The sequence below is a fragment of the Puntigrus tetrazona genome, chromosome 2 (genome assembly GCF_018831695.1).
Source record: "Puntigrus tetrazona isolate hp1 chromosome 2, ASM1883169v1, whole genome shotgun sequence".
NCBI classification, from domain to species: Eukaryota; Metazoa; Chordata; class Actinopteri; order Cypriniformes; family Cyprinidae; genus Puntigrus; species Puntigrus tetrazona.
In genome coordinates, this window is record NC_056700.1 from 22,710,477 (window position 1) to 22,720,476 (window position 10,000).

A 10,000-nucleotide genomic window follows, 5' to 3' on the forward strand; every position below is an offset into this window, starting at 1 on the left:
TTTTATTTGCTCATTACATTACATATATATTTTCATCTTAAAGTAAAAATAGCGCCAGCTTTGTTGGTGGCAGCAGAAAATGTGCTTAAAATAACCTGGAAAGATTTCTGTTCTTGTGTTTGTGGCCCATCTTGTCATTTTCTCTGGATGTTTTTTTCTGTCACTGTTGCCACACAGCCAGTTTCTCTTACTTCCTCATAATGATTTGCACAATAGTGTAAATTTAGATCTTAATCGCACCCAGCAGTGACTCGAAACCAATTGAAACAGCGCTGTCTGTCAGTAGAGAAACTTTCCATTAATTTTCTGTTCGTCTACTTTTATGAATCTGCTGCCCTCATGTGGTGATTTTAATTAAAAAAAATTTGTTGTTGTTTTATTTTAATTTGTTTTTTTATTTTTTTTACATTTTTATTTATTTAATTCTAATTAATTTTTTTATTTCATTATTTTAACCCTAACCCTACATTTAAATGAACAGGTAAATATCATAATACCTTCCCAAGCTGATTTGTTGCAATATACTAAAATAACTTTTGCTTCAGTATGGTAATAAAGCACTATCTAATTATACTAATTATAATTACTATCTATTATAATTAAGCACTATATATATTATAATATATATGTATATATGTATATATGTGTGTATATATATATATATATATATATATATATATATATATATATATATATATATATATATATATATATATATATATATATATATATATATACACACACACATATACACACACATATATATATAATTTTTATGGGCTGAAATCTGTTGAAATTCTTGTTTGAAATCGGTCATATTAGAATAAAAGGTTTTTCCAGAAGCGATTTTGCATTCATTTCTTCATAGATCAAAAATATATGTATTTATTAGTGTTTTAGGAATAAAATAAAGATAATAAAATAAATAAACAGCTGTAAATAAAGTGCGATCAAAAATAAACACTTAAGTGTATTTTAGATGATCGTTTTCATGCTATTTTTCATCAGTGCATGCGAGACACAGTTTTTTGTAAATGAATGAAATGAGTGTTTTTCAGACCGCCGGCTCGAGGTGACGGACACTCCCCAGGATTCAGAGACTCTCCTCATCTTCATAGGAGCGTCTGTCGCCGGGGTTCTGGTCGTCGTCATCGCGATCGCTATCGTCTTCGTTAACTGTCACCTTAGACGCAAGAACCGGAAGCTGAAACGAGCGCTCAGCGCCAGAACGTGAGTCTGTGACCTTTGACCTCAGAGATGCATCTGGGGACGTTATCTCAAGGAGCATGTGTTTGTGTCTCAGGGAGGAGATGATCAGTCTGTCCAGACAGGTGTCCATGAGGAGACTCAACTCCATCAACGGAGACCCCAGGACAGCGGTACCACATCCATATTAATATTCAGGATTAAATACAGTTTATAGACTTTACATAGACTATAAAAAATGAGCTGTCAAATATCTTTTAGGCATTTTCTCTGGTAGATTTGCATATTAGTTAATTCCTCCGATTCACCCCAGTTAATGAAGGGAATAAGAAATTATAATCTGGTATGTTTGGATTGTGCCAGTATTTTTATGATCATGTAAAAACCCTTGTATTCTTAAAATCATCAGGAGGAGAGTTCACTGGTTCAGATGGACAGTGTGACGAAGGGCAGTGTTTTATCTGTGGAGGTGAGTTTATTTCACACCAGCACGCGTGTGTGTCTGTGTGTGTGTCTGTGTGTGTGTCTCTGTGTGTCTCTGTGTGTGTCTCTGTGTCTCTGTGTGTGTCTGTGTGTCTGTGTGTCTGTGTGTCTGTGTGTGTGTGTGTGTGTGTTTTAATATGACCTCTGCATGTCTCTGTAGGATCGTTCGACGCTGAGCGACGTGAAAGGCAGACGCGGAGATGGAGAGTATGACAGTCTGGGACGTCCCGCCATCTACATGCCGTACCGGCCCGAGCGATCCAGTAAGAAGATCAGAGACATCGAGGAGGAGAGGAACGAGCGCAGACGGAGAGTCGAGTCCTACGTCAAATCCAGCAACATGTCACTGGTGAGTGTGTGTGTGTGCGCGCCTGAGAGTGTGTGTGTGTGTGCGCCTGAGAGTGTGTGTGTGTGTGCGCGCCTGAGAGTGTGTGTGTGTGTGCGCGCCTGAGTGTGTGTGTGTGTGCGCGCCTGAGAGTGTGTGTGTGTGTGCGCGCGCCTGAGAGTGTGTGTGTGTGTGCGCGCCTGAGAGTGTGTGTGTGCGCGCCTGAGAGTGTGTGTGCGCGCCTGAGAGTGTGTGTGTGCGCGCCTGAGAGTGTGTGTGTGTGCGCCTGAGAGTGTGTGTGTGTGCGCCTGAGAGTGTGTGTGTGTGTGCGCGCCTGAGAGTGTGTGTGTGTGTGCGCGCGCCTGAGAGTGTGTGTGTGTGCGCGCCTGAGAGTGTGTGTGTGTGTGTTGCTGCGCCTGAGTGTGTGTGTGTGTGTGCGCTGAGAGTGTGAGAGTGTGTGTGCGCGCTGAGCCTGAGAGTGTGTGTGTGTGCGTGTGCGCCTGAGAGTGTGTGTGTGTGTGTGTGCCTGAGAGTGTGTGTGTGTGTGTGTGTGTGCGCTGCCTGAGTGTGTGTGTGTGTGTGTGCGCCTGAGAGTGTGTGTGTGTGTGTGCGCCTGAGAGTGTGTGTGTGTGTGTGCGCCTGAGAGAGTGTGTGTGTGTGTGCGCTGAGAGTGTGTGTGTGTGTGTGCGCCTGAGAGTGTGTGTGTGCGCTGAGAGAGTGTGTGTGTGTGCGCGCGCCTGAGAGTGTGTGTGCGCGCCTGAGAGTGTGTGTGTGTGCGCTGAGTGTGTGTGTGTGTGTGTGTGTGTGTGTGTGTGTGTGTGTGTGTGTGTGTGTGTGTGTGAGTGTGTGAGTGTGTGTGTGTGCGTGCGCTGAGAGAGTGTGTGTGCGCGCCTGAGAGTGAGTGTGTGTGCGCGCGCCTGAGAGTGTGTGTGTGTGTGTGTGTGTGTGCGCCTGAGAGTGTGTGTGTGTGTGTGTGTGTGTGTGCGCCTGAGAGTGTGTGTGTGTGTGTGTGTGCGCCTGAGAGTGTGTGTGTGTGTGTGCGCCTGAGAGTGTGTGTGTGTGTGCGCCTGAGAGTGTGTGTGTGTGTGTGCGCCTGAGTGTGTGTGTGTGCGCCTGAGAGTGTGTGTGTGTGCGCGCCTGAGAGTGTGTGTGTGTGTGCGCGCGCGCCTGAGAGTGTGTGTGTGCGCGCCTGAGTGTGTGTGTGTGTGAGGCGCGCCTGAGAGTGTGTGTGTGTGTGTGTGTGTGTGTGTGTGTGTGTGTGTGTGCCTGAGAGTGTGTGTGTGCGCGCTGAGAGTGTGTGTGTGCGCGCCTGAGAGAGTGTGTGTGCGCGCCTGAGAGTGTGTGTGCGCGCGCCTGAGAGTGTGTGTGCGCGCGCGCCTGAGAGTGTGTGTGGCGCGCGCCTGAGTGTGTGCGCGCGCGCCTGAGAGTGTGTGTGTGCGCGCGCCTGAGAGTGTGTGCGCGCGCGCTGAGAGTGTGTGTGCGCGCGCCTGAGTGTGTGTGTGCGCGCCTGAGAGTGTGTGTGTGCGCTGCGCCTGAGAGTGTGTGCGCGCTGCGCCTGAGAGTGTGTGTGTGCGCGCCTGAGTGTGTGTGTGTGTGCGCGCCTGAGAGTGTGTGTGTGTGTGCGCGCGCCTGAGAGTGTGTGTGTGTGTGTGTGCGCGCCTGAGAGTGTGTGTGTGTGTGCGCGCCTGAGAGTGTGTGTGTGTGCGCCTGAGAGTGTGTGTGTGTGTGTGCGAGCCTGAGAGTGTGTGTGTGTGTGTGTGCGAGCCTGAGAGTGTGTGTGTGTGTGTGTGTGCGCGCCTGAGTGTGTGTGTGTGCGCGCCTGAGAGTGTGTGTGTGCGCTGAGAGTGTGTGTGTGCGCGCCTGAGAGTGTGTGTGTGCGCGCCTGAGTGTGTGTGTGCGCGCCTGAGAGTGTGTGTGTGCGCGCCTGAGAGTGTGTGTGTGTCTTTATAAAACCATTACAGTTTCCTTTAACAGTTTAAAACATGTCTAAAAGGTAATAAAACTGGTTTCTGTCTTTATTCACAGGGACGTTTTATTACGTTTGCATGCACTTTATTGATAACAAAACGTATATATCTTTTTTTATTGCAATACACACTATTGTGTTACGCATTACATTTTATGACATTAGCGGGCGCTTTATTTAACATGTTTTAGACTCTTAAAGATTTTTTTAAATAAAACACAGACTCATTTTTATTTTGGGGTGAACTAGCCCTTTAATTGGAGTTACGAGTTCGGAATTGGTCGTGTTTTTATCATCTTGCATAATAATTAAGCAGGCACTGTAGGTGGTTATGATATTCTCTATCATCGGTGAGTGACCTGGAGGTGGTGTTGTTCTTGTGGCAGGATTCGGGGCTCTCTCCTCCTCCGTCCGTGAGCTCGGGTCCGACCGCAGACGTGACCGGTGACGGATGGAAGCGCGGCTCCCGTCGAGAGATCCACCGAGAGAGAGACTTACAGCGAGAGCGACTTCCTGAAGGAGAAGAGGAGAGCTGTGGGGTGAACTATCACCTGTCCGAGGCCGTCTCCAACTACTTCCAGTGCAGCAACGGCGGCCTGACGCCGAAAGCCAACCCCAACGCCATCATCATCCACTCACGAGGACAGGTCATGTGATCAGCACTCTTAAAGGGACAGTTCGCGCAAAAACTCTCGTGTCGTTCCTTGCGTTTCGTAAAGCGTCCACGTTCGAAACGACGCCACTGAATAAAAAATTAAAATTAAAATAAATCTGCCTTTTTTAAAGAATTGCGCGATATAAAATTGCAATTGCGTATAAACTCAAAATTGTGAGTTATAAAGTCGGAATTGCATTGGTAAAAAAAAGTCAGTTGCATGATATAAGCTCGAAATTGAAATTCTCGCAATTCTGACTTTATAACGCAATTGCAAGTATTAAGAGAAAATAAGTATCGCGTGAGTTGGTGTCACGCAATACTGAGGGGAAAAAATGCTAAAAATTATGAGAGAAAGTCACAATAATCTTTTTATTTTATTTTTTATTTTTGGCAGAAACAGGTTTCCATACAGACGTCTTCTGCGTGAATAATAGTTAGGGCTAATTTTATCAATTAAAATTTCGATTCTGATTCTGCTTGATTCCGGTTCTTATTACTTTCATTGTGGTTAAAGGAAAACGAAGTCTGACGTATTTGTTCTGGCTGTTTTTGCAAAACATTTAAAAACCGGACTCCATTAAGAGCTGTTTGTGTGCAAAAGTTTTTAAATGGAGTTTGTTGCTTTCACAGTTTTGAAGAAAAAAACGCTAAAATTGGAATTATCCAGGGAAAACTTGCTTCGTTACTGGATGAATCTGTTTGGACGAATCTCTTGAATGAATGATTCAAAGGCAGATACATTTTTAGTAGTCATTTCCAGCAGAAAAAAAATGTAAATATCACACAGATGCAATTGAAAGTTTTTATTTCACAAGTATCTGATTCTGGAATAAGAATTGATTTTTTGATTACCAACCCTAATAATAGAGTTAACTGATTTAAGCTGCTGTTCACTGATTATCTCTTAGCTTATAAAGTCTCATAAAACCATAAAAATAAATAAATAAAAATATATATATATATATATATATATATTTATTTTTTTTTTTTTTTTTTTTTTTTTTTTTTTTTTTTTACAAATATTTGTATTCGTAATAGTTGCAAAGGCAGTGTTTCGTTTAGTTTAAGTACTAAAATAAAATGGAAAAAAAATGCCGAAATAAAAAATACGTAATTTATTTTAGTTCGGCTGCCAGTGCAACGTTTTTGAGTTTAAATTAAAAACCTGAAACTTAAAAAAAAAAGCTTTTTGAATTTAAAAATGACTAATGAAATTACAAACGACTAACATGAAAACTAAATAAAACCCAAATATCGGTGATAGTAAGATATCGTGGTTCGTGTTGGTTCACAGAGCATTGATGCTAGAACGTTTGATTTTAAAGAAGCATTAATTAATGTTGAAATCAACACAAGATCATTAAATATCGTTGATTGTTAGGTACTAATGTTAACAAAAGAGAAAGTGTGCATGAGTTTCATTACATAGACAAAATTATATGAAGATTTTCTCCTGTTTTAGTTTTTAGTGGCTGAATGAAACTTGGGTTTGGAACGACACGATTGTTTTTGTTAGTCTGAACTGTTCCTTAAAGCAGACACCCGGCTCAAGCTCTCATCTCTAAGTGCATGCGGTGATGTCTGGATCTCTAGAGGAGACGTACAGTAAGACGAACTCCATCCAGCACAGACGTTTATAAAGGTTTTCTACTGAACCAGGTCTACCTCTGCAACCAGCTCAACAAAAACTTAGGACACTTTCTTGTATTATACTGTATAATCACCGTGACCGATTTATATTTACTTCACGAAGACTCCGACGCTGTATTCTCTTTTACAGTATTGCACTATTTGTAAATGTTCGTGTCAATGTGCTGTCGGTGACTAGCAGGTGTTTTTTACTGTTGACATGACGTGTTTATTCAAAGAAAGAAAGAAAGATGATTGATCTGTGAAGAGATTTAATAAGAGTTAATGTGAATGAAGATACAGAAATAAAGAGTGGATGAAAGGCACAGCGGTGGTGTTTTCACTAGAGATGCACCGATAGGAAATGACTGCAGATATCGATAGTAAAGAAATCCCTTTTAACCCTAACTGTAAACTACAGGGAACCCTTTCAGTTGATTTAGATTACAGCTATATTTTTATGCATGATAAAAACATTTAGTTGCACGATCGGGTAGTTCTCATAACCTGATTTATCCAAACATTGAGTATATAATACGTCACAGTATTTAAGCTTTCTTGTCATTTTATAGCTTACTGACGAACCGTGAACGATAAAGTAAATGCATCGTTAAGTAACAGTTTACAAGCTGTTTTATTGACATTTCTGTTGATTATTTTAGTTCGGCTGCAAGTGCAACGTTTATATTGAGTTTAAATTAAAAACCTGAAACTAAAAATGACTAAAAATGACTAATGAAATTACAGGCGGCTAGAACTTTAACATGAAAACTAAATAAAACCCAAATATCGGTGATAGTAAGATATCGTGGTTCGTGTTGGTTCACAGAGCATTGATGCTAGAACGTTTGATTTTAAAGAAGCACTAATTAATGTTGAAATCAACACAAGATCATTAAATATCGTTGATTATGAGAATTATATTAGTTGTATCTTTCAGCACCTTTCGATGGTCTGTTTTGTGCTATAACTTATAATAAAGTACAAGAGACTCTGAGGCACTGCCAGAGCGTCAAAATTACAAATATTGTTTGGATTTTGCAATTAAAATGTACAGGATTTTAAGTAAAAAGAGCACGAAGCTTCGGATTTTTGATTGGAGGCGCATCACAAATACTGTTTTGTGAGGGGAAAATCACAGATCTGGCAACCTGGTTTATTTAACAGCACTGCGTTAATTCGTTATTATTGCGTCAAATTACATAAATTCAGCTCAACAAACGTTTTCTTAAAAGAAATTGACAAAACATTATTATGGAAGACGTTTCCGCCACTGACTTTTTATTTGACAGTTTTTCTCAGAATTGTGTGACAAGCAAATTAAAAAAAAAAAAATTATCTTGCAATCCGTCTTTTTTCCTTAGCATTTCGAGTTCTTGTAAATGTGACTTTTAAGTTGCATGTTCACAATTCTGACGTTATAACACGCAGCCGTGATTTAAGTCATTCGCGAAACAAGTTCGCAATTCTGAGAAAAGAGCAGATGTCCTCCTCAAAACATCTCACAACATCTCCGAATTCAAGTCAAAAAGTTAGAGTTGCAATAACTCTCAATCTCACAATTTTGATTCCGCATGCATTTTTTCCTCAGAATTGAGTGGCATCAACTCAAAATTGTGAAAAAGAGTATCTCTTGCAGTTCTGACTTAGTTCTGAGCTTATATTTCGCAAAACGGCGAATTGCGAGGAAAAACTCAGAAAAAGTCGCAATTATCCTTTTTTTTTTTATTACTGAGTTGCGAATAAAGGGTTTGATAAATCAGATGAATCAGTTTGAACGAATCTCTTGAATGAATGATTCAAAGGCAAATACATTTTTAGCAGTCTCTTTGACCAGCAGCAGAAAAAAAAAAAAATCACACAGATTCAATTGAAGTTTTAATCTGATTCTGCAATAAGAATAGATTTTTTGATTCCCAACCCTAATAATAGAGTTAACTGATTTAAGCTGCTTTATCTCTTCGCTTAAGTCTCATAAAACCATAAAAAGAATAAAATTATTTCAAGTAATGGTCTTATATATATTTTTTTTTTTTTTTTTTTTTTACAAATATTTATATTCGTAATAGTTGCAAAGGCAGTGTTTCGTTTAGTTTAAGTACTAAAATAAAATGAAGAAAAAAATGCCGAAATAAAAAATACGTAATTTAAGTTCGGCTGCCAGTGCAACGTTTTTATTTAGTTTAAATTAAAAACCTGAAACTAAAATGAAAAGGTTTTTGTATTTAAAAATGACTAATGAAATTACAAACGACTAGAACTTTAACTAAATAAAAACCAAATATCGGTGATACTAAAATAGCAGTTATTAGTTCTGAGCTCATATCTCGCAAAACGTCGAATCGCGAGAAAAAACTCCCAAAAGTCGCAATTACCGTTTTTTTAATTGAGTTGAATCAAAAGGGTTTGATAAATAATCAGCGTTCTTTCGAGCGATCGGTGCGTCCCCTTTTCACGTGCGCGTGCGCGCCTTGCGGTGGATCTTCTGGTGCGTGCGCAGATTGCTCTGCTGCGAGAAGTGTTTTCCGCAGGTCGCGCAGCGGAAGGGTTTCTCTCCCGTGTGAATGCGCCGGTGCATCTGCAGGTGACTGAAGCGGTCGAAACTCTTCCCGCAGAACGAACAGATGAACCACTTCTCGCGCACCGCGACGTCTGCGCGTCCGTCTGCGCAGCTGTGGTGAACGCTCTCACCCGGAAACGTTCGGACGACGTCTGGCTCCGTTCCGTCGAGCCACGAGCTCTGGTTTCCAGACTCAAAGCTGAGGTTGTTTAATGTTTGTCTGGCAGCGACAGACGGGCCGCTTTCCGCAGTCGTGACTGCGCATGCGCATGCGCCTGCGGGGACCTGCGAGCGGCGCGGATCGTCTGTTGTTTCTGTGTTTTCCTTCCGGTCCGGGCCTGCGATTTCAGACAGAAAGCTCTGCTTCATCTCCACCTCCAGCAGTCCACCGAAGTGTTCCTCGCCGCGAGGATCGACGAGCTGCGCATCTGCTCCGTCTGCGCAGGTGATCTGTGTGTGTGTTTCTGGATCAGTGTTTGTCTGGCTGGAGTCTAGATGCCTGTCGGGATGAAGATGAGAAGCAGGTTTCTGAACAAGACGCCCTGCAGAAAAAACAGAAAACACTGAAATCTTGCATTGCCTGCATGATTTCTGAACATGCACCGCAATATTCTTTGAAGTATTTAAAATACTTGTATTTTATTTTAATACGTGAGCCTGGAGCACAAAACCAGTGTTAAATTGCTGGGGTATATTTATAGCAATAGCCAAAAATACATTTTATAGGTCAAAATCTTAGTTTCATGGCAAAAAGAATATTAAGTAAATTAAAGCTTTTTAAAAAAAAAAAATTAAACATTTTTTGATTAGTAATATTCATTGCTAAGAACTTCCTTTAAACAACTTTATCTTTGATTCTCTCAATATTTAAATTTTTTGCTAGCTCAGATTTTCAAATAGTTGTATCCCAGAAAAAAATGAGTATTTATTAAACTTTCGGTTGATGTATAAATCTCAATTTCGGAAAATTGGCATTTTTGTGGAATTTTTACTACAGGCTTAAAAATATATAAACATGTTAAAATGTTAATTTAAAAAAAAATTATAATAAATTGATATTTTAAAGTGCTGTATTTGGATTATTTTTGATATTTCGTTTTATTATAATTAAACTTTTTTTATTATTAATATACATTATATAAACAAGGTACATAATGTCATATATAACTTCAA

General features: G+C 40.5%; 2 protein-coding genes across 2 annotated transcripts in view; one reads left to right on the forward strand and one right to left on the reverse strand.

Moving 5' to 3' along the window:
• nectin4b (nectin cell adhesion molecule 4b) overlaps nucleotides 1-7,339 on the forward strand; it is a 21,735-nt gene extending 14,396 nt beyond the window's left edge. Inside the window, exons 7-11 of the mRNA XM_043259982.1 lie at nucleotides 1,059-1,230; nucleotides 1,304-1,379; nucleotides 1,616-1,675; nucleotides 1,850-2,038; nucleotides 4,367-7,339. Of these exons, the coding sequence (XP_043115917.1) occupies nucleotides 1,059-1,230; nucleotides 1,304-1,379; nucleotides 1,616-1,675; nucleotides 1,850-2,038; nucleotides 4,367-4,636 (767 nt within the window). The 3' untranslated portion in view covers nucleotides 4,637-7,339. The remainder of the gene's footprint in view (nucleotides 1-1,058; nucleotides 1,231-1,303; nucleotides 1,380-1,615; nucleotides 1,676-1,849; nucleotides 2,039-4,366) is intronic.
• A 1,293-nt stretch (nucleotides 7,340-8,632) lies between these two features.
• The window catches only part of LOC122359776 (zinc finger protein 436), a 2,213-nt gene continuing 845 nt past the window's right edge, over nucleotides 8,633-10,000 (reverse strand). Inside the window, exon 2 of the mRNA XM_043259984.1 lies at nucleotides 8,633-9,369. Within this exon, the coding sequence (XP_043115919.1) occupies nucleotides 8,720-9,369 (650 nt within the window). The 3' untranslated portion in view covers nucleotides 8,633-8,719. The remainder of the gene's footprint in view (nucleotides 9,370-10,000) is intronic.